At 41.2% G+C, this 26,885-nt stretch overlaps 1 protein-coding gene across 3 annotated transcripts; it reads right to left on the bottom strand.

Moving 5' to 3' along the window:
* Positions 1 to 1,261: 1,261 nt before the first annotated feature.
* Positions 1,262 to 26,885, bottom strand: CCDC112 (coiled-coil domain containing 112). 3 transcript variants are annotated; one of them, XM_060235581.1, is made up of 10 exons: positions 26,760 to 26,885; positions 25,672 to 25,787; positions 18,775 to 18,896; positions 16,684 to 16,773; positions 16,166 to 16,241; positions 14,954 to 15,338; positions 12,045 to 12,458; positions 9,665 to 9,760; positions 1,636 to 1,754; positions 1,262 to 1,560 (listed from the first exon to the last, which is right to left on the bottom strand). In XM_060235581.1, exons 1-10 carry the CDS (start codon positions 26,808 to 26,810, stop codon positions 1,530 to 1,532), a joined length of 1,500 nt encoding a protein of 499 aa, XP_060091564.1. In that variant the 5' UTR covers positions 26,811 to 26,885; the 3' UTR covers positions 1,262 to 1,529. The 3 variants fall into 3 exon arrangements, with proteins under 3 accessions (XP_060091564.1, XP_060091565.1, XP_060091567.1); XM_060235582.1 differs by lacking the exon at positions 26,760 to 26,885 and adding an exon at positions 26,483 to 26,501; XM_060235584.1 differs by lacking the exon at positions 25,672 to 25,787 and having other exon boundaries at positions 26,760 to 26,865.

Genomic DNA, 26,885 nt, shown 5'->3' with positions numbered 1-26,885 from the left:
CTCTCCCCACCCCCACATTGTAAAAGAAACATGAGGCTTTTCACTTGCCTCATTCCAAAAAATGTTCAATTTCTGTTTTTAAGTTAGAGTGCTATGACTGCAAACACAGCAAGATACTTGAGAAGGATAGTTGATGAAGCAGGGATAAATCAGTCCCAACCTGAATAGCACAGGCTGGTATTAGAAGCTACGCAACATTGACCTTGGTTAGTATTTGGATGGGAGACTATCGAAGAGATCCAAGGTCACAACTCTCAATCCAGAGCCAGGTAAGAGCAAATCACCTCTGAACTTCTTTTGCTTTGAAAACACTACAGGGTTGCTATAAGTCAGCTGCAGCTTTCCACTACCAAATCAGCTTTTTTTTAAGAGGGATCCGCCATGGACTACTACTACTCCCCTCCCACACACCATTGTCTATGTATTGTTTTACCTCCACCTAATGAAGGCTGGTTAAAGGCCTAATATAAAACTGATGCAAACTTTGAAACAGTAATGTTTCCCCTTTCTCTTCCTCATATATTGAATTCAGTTTTTCTACAGAGAAGAGAACTTCAGTTTTAATTAAATATTCAGCGGCATATGTTCTGGAAAAGGCATTCTGTATTTCACTCTATGCTTCTGATGACTTGGATACTATCATATGGGAGTTCAATTGTAGTGACAGAACATATCTTACCTGCATTCTCCCTCCAGAACACTTTTGAGTGTGACAGGTGGCTGCAGCTAGGGGAGAGGCTATGCAGTTATCAGTCCCCACCCATCCCATACAATCAGACATGGTTTCTGCTTATCCATCTTGAGTCTCGGCAAGAAGAGCAGAATATAAATAGCTAAATTAATAGTAATAATAATTCTAGGCCACTGCTGGATTCAGCCCCTTTGTCTTGCAAGCTAACACAGAGTATGCTGTAAACCACAGTTTAAGAATTCCTGCTCCACATAACTTAAAACTCTACAGAAAAGTATGAGAAATTGTATCTGCAAGACACTTTTCAAAGTAAATTTGATATAGATTGGAACGTGGAAGTCAAAATGGACAACTTAACGCTTGGTCTCTTGGTTTCATGGAGATAAAATGAGGTGTTTGGAGGTTGGGCAGCTAGGAAGTAATTCATATTTTCCTAATACTCCATTAGGGTGGATCTCCCTCACCCCAGAAGTCTGAGATCTGAACACCAAATGTATCTATCAGTAACTTGCATTTCTATGGTAAACTGAGGCACATGAGTGTCAGCCAATAAACAAGCTGAAGAAGAGATAATGCAACAAATTTTATTTTGCAAAATACTATGCACCAACGAGAACTTTGGTTTCTGAAAAAAAAAGCAATATACAAAGCCTTTACTTTTTGCATTTGTGTTTGATCTTTTGTTTAGCATAACATAAAATTCACATTTACGGAATTTCCATCCTAAATACAAAATGAAATCTTTTTAGCCAGTAATGAAAACCATAAGATGATCTGATAGGACATTTTACACATACATTTATGCATTTTTCCAGTCAAAGTGTGTGCAGACATCCTGCTATAGACCTTGTCGCCAGGTTGGGACAGCCCTATAAAAATAAACTAGAATGAGTATCTTGTAATGAAATGAAAATATATTTGTATATTTTAATAAAATTCTTTACCTGTGTGGAATATGCATAAGTGGCCCTGCACTCAGTGGTCCAATCTCTTTTGTTCGTTCCTCCCAAACTTTTGTAGGTTTGTACAGCCTATATGGGTCTCGAGATACATTAATTTCAACCTATTAGAAATGAGTTTTTTTAAAAAAAAAAATCAGAAAATGCAATTGTGAATATCAGTTTGGTATCTTAACTGAAGGATTCTGAATAGACAGGTCTAGGGTGACATTGTTGACTTTGTTCCAGAAGAGAAAAATGTAGCCATCAATTTGTTAATCTTGTCTCAGATCTCAGAAGCTAACCAGGATCAGCCCTTGTTAGTTCTTGGATGGGATAACACCCAAGGAATCCAGGATTGCCAGAAACAAGTAATTGCAAACACCTCTGAATATCTCTTGCCTTGAAAAGAAGTAAGCAGTTGCTCAAAGTCAGTTGATTAAACCAATCCATAGATCATGGTTCTCTCTGCTAATTATTTGTCATAGTTGGAAGGAGAAAGGTAAAAATTTTATTTATTTATTTATTTTATTCTATTTATATCCCGCCCTACCCCACCGAGGTGGGCTCAGGGCGGCTTACAACATAAAAAGCTAACAAAAATCAGTTTAAAATACATTAATAATTATACAATAAAATACATAAAAACACATAAAACTCACTTCAATGTGTACTATGCTACCTTTCCTTAAATCAATTCTTCAGTATTTCAGTATTCAATAATCTGATGTTCGAGACTGGAATATTCAGGCATTCCAATAACAATTAATTATATGCCAACCAGAAGAGGGCTGTTTTGCAGGCCCTGCGGAACTGTTCAAGGTTCCACAGGGCCCTCACCACCTCCGGGAGCTGATTCCACCAACAGGGAGCTGCAATCGAAAAGGCCCTGTCTCTGGTCACTTTCAGACGGGCCTCCTTTGGCCCAGGGATTATAAGGAGGTTCTGAGACCCCGATCTCAGCGCTCTCTGGGGAACGTGGGGAGAGACGGTCCCTAAGGTAGGCAGGTTCCAGGCCATAAAGGGCTTTAAAGGTCATAACCAGCACCTTGTACCGAACTCGGTATGTTATCGGCAGCCAGTGCAGTCCCCGAAGTCCCGGCTGAATGTGCTCCCACCTAGGGAGCCCTAACAACAGCCGGGCAGCGGCATTCTGCACTAGCTGCAACTTCCGGGTTCGGCACAGGGGCAGCCCCATGTAGAGGGCATTGCAGTAGTCCAGCCTCGAGGTGACCGTTGCATGGATCACTGTTGCCAGGTCGCCGTCCTCCAGGAAAGGAGCCAACTGCCTTGCCCGCCTAAGATGAAAAAATGCGGACTTGGCAGTGGCTGCTATCTGGGCCTCCATAGTTAGAGTAGGCTCCAATAGCACCCCCAGGCTCCTAACCCTGTGCGCCGCTGACAGAGGCACACCATCGAGGGCCGGTAAGGGAATCTCCCTCCCCGGACCACGGCGACCCAGGCAAAGGACCTCTGTCTTCGTCGGATTTAGCTTCAGCCTGCTCAGCCTGAGCCATCTAGATACGGCCTGCAATGCCAGGTCCAGGTTTTCTGGGACACAGGCAGGCCATCCATCCATAAGTAGATAGAGCTGGGTGTCATCAGCATACTGGTGGCAACCCAGCCTATATCTCCAGGCAATCTGGGCAAGAGGGCGCATGTAGATGTTAAACAACGTCGGGGAGAGAACTGCTCCCTGAGGGACCCCACAATCCAGCGGGTACCTCCGGGACAGTTCACCCCCAATTGCCACTCTTTGTCCCCGACCCTTGAGGAAAGAGGTAAGCCATTGTAGAGCCAACCCCTGAATCCCCACGTCGGCAAGACAGCAAGTCAGCAACCGATGGTCGACCGTATCAAATGCTGCCGATAGGTCTAACAACATCAGTACCGCCGAGCCGCCTCGGTCCAGATGCCGCTGGAGATCATCCACTAGGGCAACCAGCACTGTCTCCGTCCCATGACCTAGGCGGAAGCCTGACTGATGGGAGTCAAGGACGGAAGCATCCTCCAGGAAACTCTGTAGTTGCAACGCCACTGCCCTCTCAATGAGTTTACCCAAAAAGGGTAAATTCGAGACCGGCCGATAGTGTGCCAATTCGGCCGGGTCCAGTGTTGGTTTTTTTAAGAGGGGGCGGACCACTGCCTCCTTAAGAGGTGTTGGAAATTGCCCTTCCATCAGGGATCTATTTATGATATCCCGTACAGGATACCTAAGCTCCCTCTGGCAAGATTTAATAAGCGAGGTGCGAATTGCAAGTTGTAGGGCGTGCAGACAAGAGGATCCTGTCAACTTCCTCCAGGCTGAGAGCGCCGAAACCATCCAGAAACAGGCTGAAGACAGGCAAGGAGCCTCGGGTTCGCATACTGTCTCCAATATGGCGGGGGCGTCACGGCGGAGCGACGTGACTTTATCTGCAAAAAATTTCGCAAAAGCCTCACAGCCGATTTCCAATTGACTAGCGTTTGGGCTGCCCTGTGGCAGCGTTATAAGAGTCCGAATTGTGTTAAACAATTATGCCGGGCGCGAAGTTGCAGAAGCAATCCTAGCCGCAAAGTATGTTTTCTTTGCGGCTTTGACTGCCATCTCATAGGACTTCATACATTCTCTATGATGCTCTAGTCGCTTTGTCTCGAGTACACCGCCATTGCCTCTCTAGTCATCTGAGTCCTCGCTTTAATTGCCGCAACTCCTGGTTATACCAGGGTGCTAGCTGTAGGCAAGGGCGAAGAGGGCATCTAGGTGCAATCTCGTCGATGGCCCTGGAGAGCCTATCATTCCAGGCCTCCACCAGGTCATCGAGGGAATTGCCAGAGGGCCAGGGATCCCGTAGAGCCATCTGGAACTGTTCAGGGTCCATCTGGCTCCACGGGCGAGCTAAAATACGCTCGCCGCCTAAACGGGCTTGGAGTGGAATATCCACACGAGCCTTAAGGGCATAGTGGTCCGACCATGGCACTGTCTGAGCAGTAATATCGTCCACTAAAATTCCCGCCGCGAAGATCAAGTCTAACATGTGCCCTGCCTGGTGGGTAGGCGTTGTAACAAACTGGGGGAGTCCTAGCGTCGCCATGGATGACACTAGGTCCATCGCCTGACTAGAGGACATGTCATCGGCATGGACATTGAAGTCACCCAGGATCAAGAGCCTTGGGTACTCCAATGCCCAGCCTGCTACAGCCTCCATCAGGGATGGTAAGGCGTCGGCCGGTGCGTTAGGCGGTCGGTACACCAGCCAAACCGCCAACCCCTCCCCAACGTCCCACGCCAAACCGGCACATTCAATGCCCTTGATCTCGGGGGGCGGGAGAGCCCGAAAGGAGTAAACCTCTCGTATGAGTATAGCCACCCCTCCCCCCCGCCCGCTAGTCCGGGACTGGTGAAAGATACTTAGGACATGCAAATCAATTGGAGGAAAACAAAAATGTATCCATGAATATGCAGAAAGCACCCTAGAGTACATGCTTAATCAAAATAAAGGACATTGTGTGCTGCACAAGAGGTTCTGGCAGTAGGATTTAAGCTACCGACTTTTCCTTACTAGTCAGAATAAGGGATGCCAAGTAGGGCCGGTGCTAGGCTTTTTGGTGCCCTAGGCAAGACTACCTATTTCCACACACACACCCCTGCTCTCTCTGCCCTTCATCCAGTACCTACCTGTGGCTCGCTCCCCACTGCCCCCGAGAATCCTGCCCTCACGTCAGGGTTAAAGGAGGTAGCTTTTGCCCCCCAAACATAAGAATACAAAGCATCATTGCCATGACATAGTGTTCTCTCTATACCTTGTGGCCCCTGTTCCCTAGAAGCAGCATTTCAGGGAGTATTTTGGTCTGCAGCCATAGGGAGGAGGTGTGCTCTATGGCTGAATGGAATAAACTATTCATAAACAAAATGTATGCCACTTTTTTGTTTATTAAACATTAAAGAATCAGTTTCATCTCTGTGAATAGCAGTCTTGAAACCAGTTGGCTGTAGATGGGTGTGGCATCTGAACTAACCTTTACACAGGGGTGTCAAACATGCAGCCTGGGGGCCAAATCAGGTCCCCAGAGGGCTCCTATCAGGCCCCCAAGCAACTGTCATCTGCTTCCTTCTCTCTCTCTCTCTTGCTTCCTTCTGCATAACAGCTTGCTTTGCAAGGCTTGCTCAATTGTAAAGGATCTACAGAGCACAACCTCTATGTTCTCCATTGGCTGAGCCTCCTCCCTTGGGGAGGAAGGCAGAGCTTGGTTTTCCAGGCTTTCTCAATCACACAGCAGAGCTACTGAGCTAAGTTCCTTCTATTGGCTGAGGATCCTTCCCCAGGAGGAAAAAGCCAGAGCTTCCTTTGCCCAGTTCCCTGGATCCCATGGGAGATAGACAAAGAAAGCACTTTTAAGATGAATAAGTGCTAACATTTTAAGCATGTTTATGGGTTTTTTTAAAAAATCTTTAATTGTGTTTGTCTGTGTCCTTTATAAAGTTTACATCTCTTCTACTGAATCTTAAATAGGTATACACATGGCCTGGCCTGATATGGCCTGGCCCAACTTGACATGGCCCGGCCCAACAGGTTATCAGATCCAGCCCTCAAAACAAATGAGTTCGACATCCCTGCAGTCTACAGAGATGCGGGGCAGAAATTTTTCCAGTGCTTTATTTGTTCATGGAAAAATGTTCATTTCTAAAATCTCAATTGTTTTGCAGAACTAATAATGAATGGATGTGGGGTCGTCACAAGTCTGTTGAGACTTTCCATCTACCCTCTCCATTCAGCTGCCCTCTTGCTTTTATAGAACTTTCCCATTTGAAAAACAATCTAACTGGAGATCTCCATTCTGAAAGGTGCACAAGTTGAAATGGGTAGAAGCACCTTAAAGAGCTATGATTATTTAACATACATATATCCCTACCATTTCTTTTTTCTTTCCATATAGGACAAGAGTGTCAACTTGTAATATACAAAGCAACTACAAGGGTCAAGGTCTAGGAAAACATATCCTAAAACCTATAAGCAAAAAAAGCAAAACCTTTCACACTCATGCACAGTTCCCATTGTCCATCCAAAAGCAGGACCTCTTTGTCCAATACAATTTTGGAACTTTAAAAAAAAAACAAATGAGCAAAGCACACTTATTCAGAAAGCATAGGAAAAACAAGTCTACATTTTTTAAAAAATCTATTCCAGTGCAAATATTTTCCCTGCCAGAGACAGAAGACACTCTCATTCTGCAAGGGTGAGAGGAACCATATATAACCACACAGATTTTTAAAACAAACAACTCATCCCCTAGACTGCCCCCCCTCACTAGACCCATGAACAGCATCACAGCAGACCACCATTAGATATATACTAACACAATTCTACAAAAGACAACCTTCCCTGAATCCACAGAACTCTCTAAAAACAGTAAGAAAGAAAACTGCAGAGGCACTAGCCCTGAAATTCACCCTTCTCTCCTCTTTCCAATCCCTCTCGGAGGGTCTTCTAAGCACTTGACTCTCTAGCTCACGAAGGCTTACATTCTGAATAAAACTTTGTTGGTCTTAAAGGTGCTACTGGGCTCCTACTTTGTCCTACTGCTTCAGACCAACACGGCTGCCCACCTGGATCTCTCTCTCCCTTGCATTCCTCGGAAAGGAAAGGTGGGAAGCAGGGGAAGAAGACAACAAGAGCCCTGCTGGGTAAGGGAAAAGGAGGGGGCATACCTTGGGTAGAAAAGGAGGCAAAATAACTGGCTCAGAGAAAAGGCAGGAGCGAAAAGCAAGAGCTTGAATTCTGTGCTGGTTTTTACAGGGCATGGTGGTTGTCTGCAGGGTGAGTACGCACGTCCCCATCTTTTCTCCCAAACCTGGTACTTGCTAGGAATTGCAATCCCAGCCTGCACATTTGCAAGAGGAATAATGCAGCCCTCTGCATGCTTGCTTGGGAGTCAAACCGATTAGACAAGGTGTGTGTGTGGGGGGGAAGCTTCCTTCTAAATAGTAAAGCTTGCAGTTCTTGTAGGCATTCTTGTTTGCGGAGGAGTGAGGGCTTTTGGGGGGGATGGGGGATGTGCTTTGGAGTGATCACAGAGTCAGGGGTTGTTAGCATTCTATGGCAGAAGCCTGGAGAAATCTGACTCATCTTCAAACCCCTCCTACCAGTGCCACGGGGGTCTCTCTCAGCATGTGTAGGATGCATTTTTCTCACTCCCCACCCGTTTCCCCAGCACCCAGGCACAGTTAGCCCCCCCCCCCCCGAGAAGGGTAAGGCTTGCTGTCCCCTCACCTCCTTTCCCATTCCTTTCTTCCTCCTCCTTTCCTCTGGCCATGGCTGAGTGTTTTGAGGGGGAGAGGGGCGGCCTGGAGCTTACCAGGCACAGGGAGACCTCGGCAAGACCAGAACGGAAGGCCAGCAGAGCGGGTGCACTTAGAGCTGGGCTCTGAGTGCCCTCGCTTCCACACACTCCTCCCACATTTGCCAAGGCCTCCAGAGCCTTGGGAGACCTCAGCAAAGGACGGCAGCAACGCAAGGCTTGGGGAGAAGGGGTGCCTTGTGCTGCCCCTAGGCCAAGTGGTGCCCTAAGCGGCCGCCTACTTGGTCTACTCCCACACGCTGGCTCTGATGCCAAGCCCCCAGCATGCCAAGCACTGAACCTCATGAGGCAGGAGCCAGTAATGTCACACTGAGTGTCATTAATAATGGTAGTGCTTCCACATGCTGCTAGGAATTTTATCAAACAGAATTTGTTAATGTGTGTGGCCAATCTATGGGACTTCAAAGAAACAGTTTTCACTACACATAAAAAAATTTAAAAAAATGGAATAAACTGTGCCTAAACATACAAAGTTACTAAACCGCTAGTGCCAGGTTGACTCCCATGCTGAGTTCACATAGGCAGTAATTACAAGAAACAGGCAGACACAAAAGCATTATATCGGCTCGCTAATTACCCTGAGATGTCAGCCTTAAATCTGTGCCCCAAAACTTGAGTATAAGGGCCAAAGCATGAGGCCTAGCAATCTTAATCAACATCAGTGTGTAATACTGTGTAGAAAAAAGTGAAAAGGCTGAGGGAAAATGTATGACTTATTAGAGGTTTGCAAATTCTCCCCCCACCTCTTCTCAGTTTGGGTCTATTGGACCCCCCCCCCTTAAGATTTCAAAAAAATTCTGGATCCCAATATCAGCAAAGTATTCACCACCCCATAAAAAGTCTGTCGTGAAAGCACTGTGAAAGCAACGTCACCCCAGAGTCGAAAACGACTGGTGCTTGCATATGGGACTACCTTTACCTTTTTATTCAGATATGGGATTTTTTGGAAATCCTGTGTTTTGGGGGGGTTCAATAGACCCAAGATGAAAAAAAAGGAAAGAGGAAAACAAGCAGCAAAGCCACAAAACACAGCTGAGCCATGAGGACGAAACAGCTACCTGTCTCTCAGCTGTTTTCCTTGATTTCTTCTTCAGGTTGATTTAAAGAGTCTGCAGAAGAGGGGTGGGGGGAGACAGCTGAAAGGTTAGGAGAAGTCTCCCAGACTCTCAGCTGTTTTCCTCAATTTTTTCTGCAGTCCCTTTAAAACAAGCTGTTTTCCCAATCTTCCTAATTCCCAAAAATACCCAGGATTTTTTTTTTTTTTTTGGAGGGGGAAGGATTTTCCCTCGGTTTTCCCAAAAAAATCCCAGATGCTTTTAGAATTGCCAAAATACACCAAGAAAATATTGATAGGGTATTTTTCAGGTATATGACTTACTCAGGAAGATCCGAATGCACACCCCAATGTCTATCCTTAAAAAAAAAAAAGAAATGGTAGTGGTAGAAAGTGCCATCAAGTTGCAGCAAGAGACATTCAGAGGTGGTTAAGTATCAGGACAGGGTCAAAAATATGCCATACTGTGAACCTGGTCCCTTCAAAGGACATAGTTGTTATATTTCCTCATGGAAATGTTCCCAAGCTAGATCACATCTTCTCTTTAAAATGAAATATATTGGCAAAGATCTTACGCACAGTGCAGGGTGCCTTTCTAATAAATCATGCATAGGATTGGGCTGAATAACAAATTAGTGTTACCTTTTCTCTCAGCCTGGACAATCTTTTTTCTTTTCCCATCTTTTCTTCTTCCTTCATCTGTTTTTCTAGAATCTTAAGCTCAAGTTTATGCAAATCCTTAAAAAAACCACAAAAGAATTTTTTTTACAAGAACAATAAAAAAAACTCTCAAATGGTATAATGGGCAGCCTTTGCCTGTCACAAAACCAGGAAAACAGACCACTTACAACAAGGTTGGAGTTTCTGCCTACTCACAGGACTACTAAGGTTTGCAGGAAAATAAGACTTTGTAATTTAATTTTGAAAAAAAAAATTAAAAATTGGCCCAAATATAGTTCATGTTTGCTGAAGTCCTTCATAGTTTACACCAGGAGTGTCAGACATGCTGCCCGGGGGGCCCCAAGCAACTGGCTGTCATCTGCTTCCTTCTGCCTATCTCTTGCTTCCTTCCTCTTGCTTTGCAAGGCCTGCTCAATCACACAGAGCAAAACCTCTGTTTTTCTCAACTGACTGAGGCTCCTTCCTTGGTGAGTGTTGGGAATTTTCTCTTCTTATAATTCATAAACACTTTCTCTTACCATAGTTCCCCAAAACATCCTGTGGCTCCCAGGATCTAATACATGAGACCCAGAAACACTTTTTGTAAACAACAAATAAGATTTTATTTTCCAGCGTTCTCTCGACAGAACGCTCAGGCTTTTATTTATAAAGGAAGCAAAACATTTTCCAATTAGATAGCAAACTCACATTATGTTCTTATACATTCTTATACAGTTAAAATAATTTCCTGTTTTAGTAATTAGGCTTACACACACTATTTTCTCAGTTAACAAATCTTTTACAATCTTATATCTGCTAGAGTCTTAAGCACAGCAGCTATGATTCTATCAACCCAATCTTTGTTAAAGATCTTTAACCAAGCTTTCTAAGGGGGCAGCAACACTATGGGAAATTTCTGAGGCTTATATATATATAACTTATTACTTATCTTTGATAAATATCTCTCCTAGGTCAATCTGACAATTTTCTCACCAGCTGCAGATGGGCAACCATACTGGCTAATGTCTGTCTCTCTTTGGATCTCAGGCTGGACTCAGAGAAGGTCCAGTGAGAACGTTTTCTCTTATCTGATATTTCCAGTCTCCATTTAACAAACATCTTTCTAGCCAAATTGTTTTTTTCATATCTAAGATTATCCTTAGATAAACCCTCTTTCTGACCAAGATTCTCTTCTAGCAGCTAAATCTACAAGCTTATAGGCATCAAGTGATTTTAAGTGCTTCAAACAATATAGAATGACTTAGACCTTTCATGGGTTGTTTTCGTAAGGGGACCAGCTCTAAATTTTTCCGCAACAGTGAGGAACGGGAAAGGCCGAGCTTGTTCTTCCAGGCTCTCTCAATCGCACAGCAGAGCTACTGAGCCAAGTCTGTCTGCCTTCTATTGCCTGAGGCTCCTCCCCCCAGTCCCCTGGGGAAGGAAGGAAAGAGCCACAGCTTCCTTTGCCGTGTTCCCTGGATCCCATGGAAGAAATACAATGAAAGCACCTTTAAGACCATCAAGTGCAAATGCTTTAAGCATGTTTTGAGGGGGGTGGGTTTCTAAATATTTAACTGTGTTTGTCTGTGTCCTTTATAAAGTTTATATCTCTGCTACTACCTAATCTTAAATAGGTAGTCACAAGGCCTGGCCCAGGGCTTTTTTTGTAGCAGGAACTCCTTTGCATATTAGGCCACGCACCCCATGATGTAGCCAATCCTCCAAGAGCTTACAGGGCTGTTAGTACAAGGCCTCCTGTAAACTCCAGGAGGATTGGCTACATCAGGGGTGTGTGACCTAATATGCAAAGGAGTTCCTGCTACAAAAAAAAGCCCTGGCCTGTCCCAACATGGCCCAGCCCAACCTGACATGGCCCGACCCAACAAGGTTTCATTTATATCAGATCCACCCCTCATAACAAATGAGTTCAACACTCCTGCTCTAAATTTTATTGTGCTCCTTCTTTCTTACCCCCCCCCCCAAATACTTGCTTCTGGGCTCCATTGTTCAAACCCCCTGTGAGAATTTTGCTGCACTCTTAAGATTTGACAAACCTAATATTTTCCCCCACAAAAAAGGGAAAACAACCAAAACATATAAATCAGACAGATAGAAATCTTCATCATGCCACTGTGGCCACACAGTATGGGAGTAAGGTTTTATTATGACAATTATAATTCAAGAAGCATTCTGAGGTAGATGCTGAGCTGATATAATTTAGTACACCTTCCAGTGATGTCAGGGGTGTATGGCATATGCAAATGAGTTGTGCTAATAAGCTCTGGCAACTTTTTTATGAAATGACCCCTGAGCACATTCATAGACACATGCATACACACAAAATGCAAACAAGACTACTCACTCGCTCTTGAAACTTAAGTATTTCTTCTGCAGCAGTTCTTTTCCTCTCTTCCCTTTCAGCTTCCTCCCTTTTCTCTTTTTCAAGCTTTACAAGCTCTTCTTGTTCCTTTTTCTGCCTACCATACTCTTCCAACAGCAACTTTATATGGAACTGCCGTTGTCGTTCTCTCTGCATTTTCTTCTCCTTCTCTTCGTCTTCTTTGAGTCGAGCAGCTTGCTTCATTGCATGTTCTATTGCTTTTTGTCTTCTCCATTTTTCAAGGTCTTCGAAACGCTTCTTCCTTTCTTCTTCAGCCTTTTGCTTCTGAGTTTTTTCCCACTGAAGATTTGAGGAGTGCACTTTTTCTGGGCTATCTTTTGGGGCTAAGATTTTCTCTCTTTCTTCTCGTTTTTTTGTCTTCCAGTTTTTAATAGACTAGGTTATATAACAACAAAACTAAATTATATTTCATGTATTGTCATGCTAATTCTAATTTTCTTAAAGGATACTATCAGGACTGAAGAAACTATTTCAAATTCTTAGACCTCACCTTCAATGTATGCAGGCAACTAGTTTGTATAGCCATAAATACAGAGGACAGGTTGACAGAATTTCATTGAGAGATTTTCTTTGCTAGGTACACTCTGCTTCATCAAATGAAAGTAGTATTTACTTGCCGATATGTATGAACACCTGCCACTTAGGGAGTTTTCAGTGATCAATTACATGGTTGTAATGCTCTTGGTTTGTTTGTTTTTTAAAAAGGGCTACAGTAGAATAAGTGGTGTATGAAGCAAAACAATGCTTTCTATTTCACTATCTTTGAAGACCAGCCACTGCTTCCTCTTTGCAATTTGAGGCAAGGAAAGCTCAATTTGTAGTGGGGAAGCTTTGTTCAGGAGAAAGGGCACTAAAGGGCACTTAATTCTTCCCATATTCTGTAGTTTTCTCTTCTCTCTGCCACCAGCTGTTTTCCTCCAGTCAGGTTCTAGAGCCTTGTTGTGTGTGCAAACTGCCCTTCTCCTCTCCAAAGCATTGTTGTTGCAAACAACTCTTCTACACAGCCCCTATTTGAATAGCAGAAGACAGCAGCCCAAGATTTGATCATATAGAATATTTAATTCCATCCTTAAACTGCAAATCTAATAGAGGCTTCTGTAAATTGCTCAGCATAGTGAACATTAGCATACAGCAAGTCTTTTATGGGAAACAATGCCATGTGCAGTTGGGACAGTCATCTCTGTATCAGCACAAATCTTGTATATATTTGTGCTCACAAGTCTAACATACAGATTGATCCTTTTAGATGTCAAATGGATCTTATTCTCCTAAAGTAAAGCAGCAGCTATGATACACAGACAAACCTTTAATCCCCATGAAAATGTTCATGATTAGAATAAGAAACTTATTACACAATACATTTACTTTGTAGCATTAAAAAAAAATAAAGGTAGTCCCCTGTGCAAGCACCAGTCGTTTTTGACTCTGGGGTGACGCTGCTTTCACGTTTTCATGGCAGACTTTTTACGGGGTGGTTTGCCACTGCCTTCTCCAGTCATCTACACTTTCCCCCCAGCAAGCTGAGTACTCATTTTACCAACCTCGGAAGGATGGAAGGCTGAGTCAACCTGGAGCCGGCTACCTGAACCAGCTTCCACTGGGATTGAACTCAGGTCTTAAGCAGAGGGCTCCGACTGCAGTACTGCAGCTTTATCACTCTGTGCCCCGGGGCTCTTCAATATGGTTAATATGGTTAATATGCAGCTTTGGTTAAACGTTTTTCATCTTCAAAATGTTTCCTTTGACAAATAACCAACCTGCTGAGCAGATTCATTTTATTGATCTACTAGTACAAGGTAAGAGGGCTGTAAGTTGGTATGGCCCTTGTAGGACTACGTAACACTTCCCACCTTCAACTTGCCCAGATGCAAGTAAACGTAAGTGACCAAAAATTGTGAGATTTCATCACTGGTAAGCAACAGCAACTTCTGCACAGAGCACTGGTCCTATAAAAGGGGCAAAATTTGGGGAGGGGGGAGCAGAAACAGAGAAATAGCCACAGCAAGCTCCCTCCTAGCTGGGGGGGGGGAGGCATCAAAGAATCTTCAGTAACAACATTGACAGTTGTTTCATTAGGCACCACAGTAATCAGATGAGTGAGTGCCAAGAGGCAGAAGAAACAGAAATCAGCAAAGTAACTGCAGTAAGAATGGCAGCTCCAGCTGTGCAGCACATTTACAGGAAAAAGCAGACACAAAAGCCTCATGACCAGCTTTCATGAAGGTACACTTATGAAAGGGAGCAAGAAATGATATTCCTGAGGCTAGACCTCTCAACCAAGATGAACCTGATGTACATAAAAACCAAACGCTAGTAAAGAGGCAGAAACCTCACTATAGTACTCAGTGTTCAGGTTCCTGGGAAGCTGTGTTCGCTGTGGAAACAGAAATGGGGCAATGGATGGAGGAGGGGGGAGTGTGATCCTCCACAGAGCCCAACAATTTCCCCAAAAAGGGGTCATGCATGATCTTGGTCATTGCAAGACCATACTAATACGCTCTCTTTCCAAACTGGTACACCAGTCTACAAGGTCTTGCTTATGCGCTTAGGCGTAAAAGCCACTGCAACATACAGAGCCAGAGAGATGAGGGAAAAAGTGTAACATATGAAGCTGCCTTATACTGAATCAGACCTTTGGTCCATCAAAGTCAGAATTATCTTCTCAGACTGGCAGCGGCTCTCCAGGGTCTCAAGCTGAGGTTTTTCACAACTATTTGCCTGGACCCTTTTTTGGAGATGCCAGGGATTGAACCTGGGACCTTCTGCTTCCCAAGCAGATGCTTTACCACTGAGCCACCATCCCTCCCCAAACCTTTATCATTTCTATGTATGGTATTAAAAATGCATATACTTCTCAGCAAAGTTCTTACCTCCTTTTTTCTTGTTTCTAAAATAAGAAATTCTTGATACCATTTCTCATGCTGCTGAATATCCTCTTTTTTCCTTTCAGGGAAATAATCATAGGCTTCCTCTATATACGATGGTTTTCCTTTATGCTTTGTCCACAATTTCAGAAAAACATGATGATCGTATTCATCCCACTTCCCATATCTTCCTCCTGTCTGCTGAAGAAACTTTTCAAGCTCTAGCACTTCATTGGGCAGATTATTTTGATTTTCTTTATCTACTGGAACTTTGCCTTGCCTGAAATTTTTTTCTGTTGCTGAAGCACCTAGTGTCCACATTTCAATTTTTCTCTCCAGGGCATTAAGCTCATTAGCAGAAGTCTTCTCCTCTCTTATAAGCCCTTCATATCTACAAAATAAAACAAAACCAAATAAACCACCCATTGATTAGCAAAATAACTATCTAACAGTCCTGAGCCAAAATCTAAAGAAACACATAGTTAATTCTGTGGTTTTGTCTTGTTTCCATAAAATGCAGCTCCTTGTGCTGCCTTTGAAACAGCAGTTAGCAGCTGTTCAGTCAAAGATCCTGCTAGAGTCACAAAGATTTCTGGGTGTATTTAACATACTTTTCGGCACTACAAACCTAAGTAAGCAAAGTTATACCCTGCAAAGTTCACTGACTTCAATATACTCAGACATGTATAACTCTATTTAGGATTGCACTGTGGATCCTAGTGAATAAGCTTTTGAAATAGGGTTCAGACGATATGTATGCCCAAGGAGATTTTCATTGCTTTTAAATGGCCATATACTGCTCTTATCTATACAAATGTAAGGAAACATATTTTACAGAAATTGAGAAACTTTAAACGAAAAATCCTGAAACAAATCAAGCATTACATACTTCTTTCAAAGTGCTTCACGTATAGTATCCTTACAGCAATCTTCAGGCTATGTCAGACGTTGTTTCTGTACTGCAAATAGGGGGCTGAGATAAAGAGCAGTCTTCCTGGCAGAGGTAACTGATGCACAGTTCTCCACAGGAAACCTAATCATTTTCAAAAGAGGGTGGTATAACTTCTATAATCTAGTTTTATTTTTAAAGGGAACAAATACAAAACATTTAAACCTATTCCTATGGCTAATATACAGCTTTCTTCCATTACAAATACATACACACACAACTGCTATGTTTAACCATACTCAAGTTTAGAACCAAGGAAATCAGCATACATTTGTCGTTGTTCTTCTTTAAAGTTATTTATTGCATTTTCAATCTCTTCCATGATTTCTTTGAGTCTGTCAACAACTGCAAGACAGAAGAAAAGTAACGGTAATAATGTATAGTCTCTTTAAATGCCTTCTCCAAACCAATGGCAGTGCAACTCAGCAAGTGAACTCCAAAGGCATTTAAACACCTTCTTAAGTTCATTTGTGAGTGGCACCATGGCAGCAGCAGCTCAGCCTGCAACAAACATTTAAAGGGATTCCTTTAAATGGTTTTTGGAAGCCATGCCGGATCACGGACCGTAAACCTCAAACCGAAACAACAGAAAGGTTTGTAGAGGTTTGTGAGACCCTCCAAACTTACATTAACTTTCATTTTCCCAGTTCATGCCAATCTCCAATTAAAAGCTCCAGATTTACACACTAGGAAAATGTCAACACCACTTCATTGCTAAAACAAAGGTTCACTGCAAAACACAAGGAAACAAGAATTTTTTTTAACTTGCAAAAAAATTAATACTTACATTCTGGGGTTAGTTTCACATCTTTCAACTGCCGCTGAAGTCCTTTAACATTATTATGAATTTTTGTCAGCTGTTGCTGGATTTTAACTTCTGTGAGAAAAAGTGGTTTCATTTTAGCCATGTCATTATCATTTAACATTTATTGTCTTTTGTATTGCATTTAGGAACCCTGAATTATCTAAGCTCTTCTCAAGTCTGATCACTTTAATTATCTGCTTCCTTTTCGTACTGCTTTATCAATTCCTGTTCACTTTCTACATAAGAGACATTTGTCCTTCCACCTTTTCCTGAGTCACTCTTATTTTATTACATTTTTATCACTTTTTAGCATCTACAATATGGCAGCTAAAACAGCTTAAAGCAATTAAAGCATACAAATATAAAACTATAAATTAAAACATAACTCGATCCAAGCATTATTTATCTGATTTCAGTTAAAAACAGAACACAAAAACAATTATTAAAACATTGGTTAGAAAGGAAGGATCACTGAGAGAATGCCACGGGAAACAAAATAATCTTCGCCCACTGGCAGAAGATGGTATCAGAAGGGTACAGACTATTCTTCCTTGGGAGAGAGTTCCAAAGCTTTGGTGCCATGACTGAGAAGGTCCTCTTCTGGGTTGCCACCCACTTAAGCTCAGAAGGCAGGGGCACATGAAGCAAGGCTGCTGAAATGACTGTAATGGTTGGGTGGGTTCATAAGGGATTAGATAGTCCTTAAAGCAGGAGTGTTAAACTCATTTGTTATGAGAGCCAGATCTGACATAAATGAGACCAGGGCTTTTTTTGTAGAAAAAGCCAGCAGTAACTCATTTGCATATTAGGGCATACCCCATGACATCCCCATTGTTTAGCACAGGGCTTTCTGTGGAAAAACCCCAGCAGTACCTTGAATTTTACTGGGAAACAAACTGAAAACCAGTGTAGATGGGCCAAGACTGGAGTGGTATGTTCTCTACAATCCACTTCAGTCAACACAACTCTCAGCTGAAGTTGGGTGCAGGCATGACAGGAGGATACCTGAGAGCTCCCTCTGAAGCCACAAACCTCACTATTTCAAATTCCATTAAATTGCAAACACATCTGAAGCATCACTCTGTTACAACCACATCTCTTTTTCTCTCCCCTGCACTGGCTTTTATTTTGACCTAGACAAACGATTTTATATGCCATTTATATTTTACTTCTTTTAGTACAAATTTCTTTACTAGATTCCACAATTTAATTTTCTGCCCAAAAGACAATTAAATGGGTTCTAGATCAAATCTTCCTATAAGCTAAAATAACTAAATGATGGTTACTGTACTTTGGTCACATTATGAGTAGACAAGCTCACTGGGAGACAATAAAGCTAGGAAAAAGAGGAAGGCCCAACTTGAATTGGATTGGCTCAACCAAGGAGCCACAGCCTTTAGTCTGCATGACCTGAGCAAGTCTGTTAACAATATGGTGTTCTGGAGATCATTAATTCACAGGGTCATCATAAGTCAGAAGCCATATGACAGCACTTCACTTACTCACTCACTCATACACACAGAGGTAGAGCTGCTCTTCTATTAACATAAAAAGGGAAACCAATTTAAATAGTATCTCAATGGGCACATCTGAATGCACATGAAGTTGATAAGGAACAATCACTTAGGATCAAGATGTTATCATCAAGGACAGGGGTGGCCAAACTGGCTCTTTCACACATATCATGTGGCTCTTGAAGCCCCCACTGCCCCATTGACCAACTTGGAGAAGGCATTTCTCTGTTTAAATCACTTCTCCAAGCCAAGTCAGCCACAGCTTGAAGAATCCATTTAAAGTTGAATTTGCTTTCCTTCCAGCTCTCCCTCCCTCTTTTAACCATGTCTGGCCACCCCTGGTCTAGGATATGACCCTGCTCCTGTGAAACAGCATTATGCTGCCCAATCATATGCTTATTTTCATGTCCAGATACACACATACACAGATAGCACATATACTTTCAGTAGATCCCCACAACTATTGCACAGTTATAGCATTTAAATTCTTTCTGCCTTCACAGGAATTTAATTATCAAAATAAGTGAATAAATTGGAATAAAGAAAGGAATATTTTTACTTTCTTCTTTCCGGTTTTTAGTCAGTTTGTATTCCAGTTCTTCTAGCATGCCGTACTCCATTCTAAAGTCACTCTTCTTGTTGAAGAGAAGGCTATTTTTATCCTTTTCAATATTCATAAGTCTGGGAAAACACAGTTTGGGTTTTAAAAGTATATTTGACCAACCACATCTATTCCAGTTTGGGTTTTAAAAGTATATTTGACCAACCACATCTATTCCATCTTTCTCCAAGGAACTCCAGGTCACACACATGGGCCCCCCTCCACATTTTATACTAATCCTTGTTTATATCAATTAAATGAAAATGCCAGATTATTTTCAAGATTAACACTTATTAAAAGCTTATTTTTTACAAATATCACATATAATTCAGAAAATGAGCAAAAGAGTAAATAAAACAACACAAAACTGCCTGATAACAGTAGTACAGCCTTACATGCAAGGAAGCAGAAAAAATTACCAAGTAGTTACAAGCCTTTTGAATCTTTATTTATAAACAGCTGTCAATCACTTAGCTAAGCACTTCTGAAAGACAGCTTTTCCACTGTGCCCACTTCCCAAATGCTTAAGTACCATGCCTGTATTAATGAACAAACTCTCTTTTCAATGAGTCGTCAACTCCAATCTAGCTACGATAAGAAGGGCCAGAATAAGGCTTTGTTTTTGATCATGTTGCTCATAATCATGTTGTTCATAATTATGTTTACTCCAGATTTATGTATTACCCTATTATTTTACTTATTACAAAATCCACAATTCAACAGACAAGGGTGTTGCACTGCCATCTCATACAGCATAACATGCCTAGCAAATTCCTGTAGTTAGATCCCAGTAGGCAAATTCCTGTAGTTAGATCCCAGCTGTGTTGGTCTGAAGCAATAGAACAAAGCGTGACTCAGTGAGAGAAGGGAAGATATTTAAAGAGACATGTGAGTAGAACGAACTGCCACAAAAACATGGAGGTTCAATGCAATTGCCTGAATGCAGTTCATGAACCAACAAACTGGCCCAGTTTTCCATGAACTTTGGTTCTTGAGAAGCCATGCCCTCTATTTAAACTAACAAAGCCAAAATGTTACCTAGATTTATGGCACTTCACACCTACAACAGCAGTCTGCTTTTTATCACCCTCCAGTGTTTTTTCAGCCCTGCTTTGTCCTAACACTAACAAACACAGATCCCTATTTGTGATTCTTTTAATCTGCTAAAAACATCCCCATGATTCTACACTGCTCACATATTAAGAATTGCTGCTTCCATTCCCATTTTGTCTGATGAAGTCTGCTTAAGAGCATACAAAAGCTTGCATTCTGAATAAAACTTAGTTGGTCTTAAAGGTGCACTTGTCTACTACTTTGTTCAAATTCTTGTAGTATTATCATACCAGAAGTACCGGGTCCAGATTGTTTTACAGCAAAATATTACAAAGTCCTCGCAGAGACATTAGTACTAAAACTTCAAAAATTGATGAATATAATAAGAACTGATGGGAAAGTGCCAAATACATGGAATGAAGCAGTAATTTCGTTGATACCGAAAGAAGATAGAGACACCACAAACGTAAAAAATTATGGACCAATTTCACTACTTAATAATGATTACAAAATATATGCTAGGATACTAGCAGAAAGACTCAAACAGCATTTGAACAATTTTATTAAAGATGAGCAAACAGGTTTTCTTCCCAGGAGACAAATTAGAGATAATATTAGAACTGTCATAGACGTGGTTGAATATTATGAGAAGCACCCTGAAAAAGAAGTGGCATTATTCTTTGCTGATGCAGAGAAGGCCTTTGATAATGTAAATTGGGACTTTATGTTTGCAGTGATGGAGAAATTAGGATTAGGAGAAAATTTTATAAGAATGATTAAGGCAATATATACTGAACAACGAGCAAGACTGTATAAATGCAGATTTATGGAAAAAATGATAATCAACAAAGGTACGAGACAAGGTTGCCCTCTATCTCCATTGATATTCATAATGACTCTAGAGATTTTGCTTATGCAAATACAAGAATTGAGGGATTGAAACTGAAAGGTTTTTTCCTATAAATATAGAGAGTTTGCTGATGATGTAAAGTTTATTGATAAAAATCCTATATATGTAACACCATTGCTGCTTCACAAGAAAAGAGTATGGAGAATTGCCAGGATTTTATATAAATAAAGAAAAATCAAAAATTTTATGTAAAAATATGACAAAGAATCAACAGGAAGAATTACAAAATACAACAGATTGTGAAGTTGTTTCAAAAGTAAAATATCTGGGTGTGGAAATCACTATGAAAAATATAGATTTATATAAAAATAACTATGAGAAGCTTTGGCGTAAGATTGATGGAGATTTGCTAAAATGGAATAAACTGAACTTGTTTTTGCTGGGCAGAATTTCTGCAATCAAAACGAATGTTCTACCAAGAATTATGTTTTTGTTTCAGACAATCCCAATTGTGAAGGATTTCAAACAATTCAGTAAATGGCAAAGGAAGATTTCAAAATTTGTGTGGGCTGGGAAAAAACCAAGAATTAAAATGAAAATTTTGACTGATGCAAAAGAAAGGGGAGGTTTCCAATTGCCTGATTTAAAGTTGTGCCATGATGCAGTATGTTTGGTGTGGATCAAAGAATGGATGACGTTATTAAATAGAAAACTACTGATACTAGAAGGTCATGGAAATATTTTTGGTTGGCATGCTTATATGTATTATGGGAAAAATAAGATGGACGGGTTTTATTCACATCACTATATAAGAAGAAATTTGCTGAATATATGGTTAAAATATAAAAGATATGGGGATGAGAGAAAACCGCTGTGGATTGTGCCAACAGAAGTGATAAAATTATATTCAGATACCTCCAAAGTGAAGTGATTATCATATAAACAATTGTTAAAGATGCATGGTGAGAAGGTTGAATTAAAATCGGTCGAAGAATTGGAATATAAATACAATTGGTTTCAAATGCAACAAATTAAGAGCTTGGTGGAACAGGATATTAAAAACGAAGGCTTAAGACAAGAACAAACAGAATTGGAAAGAATGTTGTTTGGTGATAAATTGATATCAAGAATTTATAAACTGTTATTGAAATGGTCTACGGAAGATGAAGTAGTTATATCTCAAATGATTAAATGGGCAATTAATATAAATAAAGAAATACAAATGGAGTCATGGGAACACTTGTGGAAGAACTCTATGAAGAATCTACATGTTACAATATTAAAGAGAATTGTTTTAAAATGTTCTCTCTCTCTCGACTTGACTTCGCGAACGAAGATTTAAGAAGGGTGCAGTAGTCCACGTCTGCTGCAGGCTCGCTGGTGGCTGACAAGACCAATGTGGGACAGGCAGATCCGGCCACAGTGGCTGCAGGGAAAAGTCTGATTTGGGGTTGGTACTGTAGCAGTGCGATTCTTCCTCAATCTCCTTTTATCCTCAAGACCAGCTATGCGTGCGTTCTCAAAGGAAGAGACAGCCCGGTGGATGGTGTGCCTCCATGCTTTGCGATCTGAGGCTAGGTCAGACCACTGGTGATGGTTAATGTGACAGGTGCCAAGGGATTTCTTCAAGGAGTCCTTGTACCTCTTCTTTGGTGCCCCTCTATTTCGATGGCCGGTGGAAAGTTCGCCATACAGAGCAATCTTGGGAAGGCGGTGGTTTTCCATCCTGGAGATATGCCCTGCCCAGCGCAGCTGCGTCTTCAACAGCAGTGCCTCGATGCTTGTAACCTCCGCCCGCTTGTGGACTTCAGTGTTGGTCACAAAGTCACTCCAGTGGATGTTGAGGATGGTGCGAAGGCAGCGCTGATGAAAGCGCTCAAGGAGTCGCAGGTGATGACGGTATAAAACCCACGATTCGGAGCCGTAGATGAAGGTTGTCATCACAACCGCTTTGTAAACATTGATCTTTGTGCCTTTTTTCAGATGCTTATATAGATGTTATATAGATGGTATATGACGCCTAAGAAACTAGCAAAAATGAGCAACCAGATGTCAGACAGATGTTGGAAGTGTAAAAAGCATGAAGGTTCTTTTTACAACATGTGTGAAAAGGCAAGACAATACTGGCAAATGATTCAGAAAGAAATGTCAGAAATTTTAGGTTACGACGTTAAGAGATCTCCAGACTTGTTTTTGTTGGGATTAAAACTGGAAAGTTTTCCAAAATTCGACAGAACTATTGTGTGGTATCTACTTTCAGCTGCAAGGATACTGTATGCGCAGCTATGGAAGCAAGATAAAACACCAGAAAAATGGGACTGGATTTTAAAAGTTATGTCTTGGAGTGAAATGGACAAACTTACAAGAATTTTAAAAGACTATGGTTTGGAGAAGTTTAAAAAGTGGGAGAAATTTCAAATATACGTAGAAATCATTGGAAAGTAAAGGGACATTTAGTGATGTTTGAAATAATTGAAGCTTTGTGGAATGGTGGACTATAGTAATAATTATAAAGAAATGGAATTGTCTTTTTTGGGGGGGCTTTTGTTTTTATTGGACTATTAGTATCTTTTTGATAAGGTTAAGAAGATAGAGTATAAGGTGTTTTTTTCCAAGAGATATTACCTTGTATTTTTAGCAATTTAAGTAAACACCGGCAGGGGTCAAAATAAGGGGGATGGAAGGGGTGAAAAGTGATGTATTGGTATTATTTTTGCTTTAGTGCTTTTTTCTATAAATATTGTTACAATACATTGCAACAATAAAATTGGTTTGACACAGTTTTATCATACCAGATCCTCTGAATTTCAAACTTTCATGCTTTAAAATATATCTAACTCTTGTCAGTTCAGATACACCTTTTTCCCTCTGTGACAAAAGGGGCTAGAGACTTTTTTTCATTTGAAAGCCAAGAATTCAGAGGATCTAACATTATAATTTTATAATACTACAACAATATATAAATTACCATTTTTACTTTTAAAAAAATGCCTCCTAGTGGCATGAGGGGGAAATGGCCACTGTGGAGGGCCTCAGACAGGAAAAATGCAGGGAAACCCATCATGTGGAAATCCTGTTGCTCCTGCACCTAATTTACAGGATGGGACCAAATGGCTCTTGCTAATGGCCATATCCTAAGAGCAAGAACCATTTGGGTCATCCTCTAATCAAAGGTGCAGTAGCAACAGGGTTTCTGCATGGAGCAAACAGCAGCTGTGACAGTAGCTATTCTGCTTGGTGGCCCTTGTGCCTACATATGCTTCTTTACAACACACACTGAAATATCACTGTTCATGTTTTTCTGCTAAAAGGCTTTCAGTCAAGCACATCAAATATAAACTCTTTCAATTCATTTTAATATCAAACTTGAAAATTATTTTAAAGTACTCTCATATTTTGGGGGGGATGGGATATTTTAACTTACTTTAGTAACAAGACAAAAACAAAAGGTGCCTTGAACAGTTCCATTTTCATAGCATAATATCCATAAGACACTACATACTTTTGGCCAGTGCTCACAATACAGGCAACAAATGCAAGCCACTACATTCCTCCTCCTGCAGTTGCCACAACACAGCAAGTCCCTCTTATGCATCAGTTAATGAAATCTGCTACAACATGGTGGGGCTGTGCAACTGGGGTGGCAATTAAGTGCACACCAATGGCTCACTTTAAGGACACATTCACAAGGGAGAAATAAAAAAAATTCAATAAGCAAACTAACATTTGGCAGGCAGCTTGCAGCATTTATGCTATCTGTGCTGCTTTTCAGTCAGCAATCCACAGCCAATACTCTCTGGAATAATCCTAATCAATGAGTATCATTTTAAAATAAACCGAATGTTGATTTAAATATCTGTACATATAGGACAGTTTACGTTGACCATATATTTTGAAAAGGTCTGACATTAGAAAGACATAATTACATGGTGGATATTAAAATTTAGGAGAGGCATCAAAATGGAGCAATTCTGCTTCTTTTTCAAGGCATCATATTCAACAGAAATCTTATGACTGGATAAGTACAAACCCCAAAGATATCTCAACTTCAGCTGTTTTCTAGTGATATAAAAACTGCTTATTTAATTTGCATTCTTTATAGCCTGCCATTCTGAGACTGAAGGTAGATTACACAGTCTAAAATCAATACAATCAACAGAATGGGCCATCCAATAAAAAGTACAGCAGGATTTGGATTGAAGAGTCTGAAATCCATAAATCTGAAAGAGAGCGGAAACAAAGCATGGGACTTTGTTCCAGCTAAATTTTTACAAGATCAGACTACCCACTGCTGCCTATCACTGTGGTATGTTCCAGACCAAGTAGTTTCTACAGCATTTAACTATCAGATTAAAATGTCTATACTTTGTTTCCAATTTGCTTCAGTCCAGTTTGATATTTCATAGAATCACAGAGTTGGAAGGGACCTCCAGGGTCATCTAGTCCAACTCCCTGCACAATGCAGGAAACTCACAAATACCCCCCCCCCCCTAAATTCACAGGATCTTTATTTTGAAAAGGTCTGACATTAGAAGGACATAATTACATGGTGGATATTAACAACATTTAGGAGAGGCATCAAAATGGAGCAATTCTGCTTCTTTTTGTCTTTTTGTTTGTTTTCAGATTTCTGTAGTCCCAAACCTATTGTACTGTTCATTTGATGGCCCATGCTGACTGTACTTGATTTAAACTATGTAATTCAGTTTGAGTCTCAGTGGAAAGGTGGACTATAAGCAATCTAAATAAATAAGTAAAAATGTTTGTATCTCATATAGAAGTCAAGGTTATCCAAGAAAATCTTTATGAAGACAAACAATGAAGTTGTTATATAACGTAAAAACAAGAATTTTAATCCATATTTATTTCTAAGGCACTTTCTCATCTGTTATATTAACAGTGCTTCTCTACTAATTTGGAGCACCTAAATTCATTACAAGATCTAAACTTACTGGACTTTTAGTTTTTCTCCTTCTCTTATGAATTCCGCTTTCTTAATCTGTTCAGCTTTCCTCTGCCAGTTCCAAATATTTTGATCAGTACCTGGAGTACTGAAAGAGCTGTCATACTATAAAGAACATAAGAACGCTTATTTTAATCAGAAACTAAGTATTAATGCATACAGGGTAATTAAAATGGGAGGAAAGAACAGGTAAAAATTTAATTTTTGTTTAAAATTATTCACATTTAACAGCAATGTTGTTCAGTGTAATGACATCACACAAATTCAATCTAAAACAGAATACAGAAATGGATTCTGTAGTGGACACATATTAAAATGCCTGTATACAACTTTAAATACTTTCATCACTATACCTTATCCCAAAGATGCTACAGCAAGAGAGTAAAATTCATGTATGGGAAACTTGCAAACGAAGCAGCTGAAAAATCTTGGGCAGCTATTCTGGGATCCAGAGGGCTTTGATGACACATAGATCTACAAAAAGTTACGCTATGCTGCTCTCTTCATTGGGAGGCGGTTCTGGGCACAGCGGAGATATGCAGGGAGCTTCCTCTGCATATATCCAAAGAATGGTACAACCTCCTATTTGTGCAGAAGTTTCTTCGCTGTTATTCATGAGAACGAACGTTTAATCTGAGGGATGTCTCTCTAGGCCCACCTAGCTGTCCTAGACTGAAACGGGTTTATGCACAGACACACACACAACTTCGTTGTGATTAAGCCTTCTCTCGCTCATTTTCTTCTTCTAAACCTGAGCGTCCCAAACGGTCTTGTCTCCACTGATATCTATATAAGTTTACTGAATTCCCAAGCCATGTCCAGCATCAGATACAGGCTGGAGCCTAAAGAAGCTCACGTCACAGTGCATTTCTTTTGTCTGGGCCGGAACAGGTACATTCTTCCTCGAGGTTGAAAACGGATTTTCGTCCGAAAGCTGTCCACCCAGTCGTGCCCGGTCTGACATGTGTTTCCGACACATATCTATCCGCCGCGCAAAGAAAGTCCTCCTGAGAACGAACTGAAAACCCCCGAATACAAACAATATGGAAAGCGGAACTGAGGGAGGGGGACATTTACCTCCTGCTGCCTAGATCTCCTCGTAGATACCCCCGTTGCTAGGGCGGCCATCTTGGAAACCGACAAACTGGGCGGGTCTATGATCGCGGGGCAAGAAAGCCTTTCCGACGCTGCGTCGAGCAGTTG

This window comes from Heteronotia binoei, chromosome 4 (assembly GCF_032191835.1).
Source record: "Heteronotia binoei isolate CCM8104 ecotype False Entrance Well chromosome 4, APGP_CSIRO_Hbin_v1, whole genome shotgun sequence".
In the NCBI taxonomy this organism is placed as follows: Eukaryota; Metazoa; Chordata; class Lepidosauria; order Squamata; family Gekkonidae; genus Heteronotia; species Heteronotia binoei.
This window is presented reverse-complemented; position numbering and strand designations above follow the sequence as displayed.

Excerpts from the sequence above, each read along its gene's own strand:
- CCDC112 (XM_060235581.1), bottom strand. The coding sequence starts at position 26,810 with ATGGCCGCCCTAGCAACGGGGGTATCTACGAGGAGATCTAGGCAGCAG. Across the intron at positions 25,788-26,759 it reads GGAGATCTAGGCAGCAGGAG|TATGACAGCTCTTTCAGTAC; the intron begins GTAAATGTCCCC and ends TGTTCTTTATAG. Across the intron at positions 9,761-12,044 it reads TACTTAAGTTTCAAGAGCGA|GATTTGCATAAACTTGAGCT; the intron begins GTGAGTAGTCTT and ends GGTTTTTTTAAG.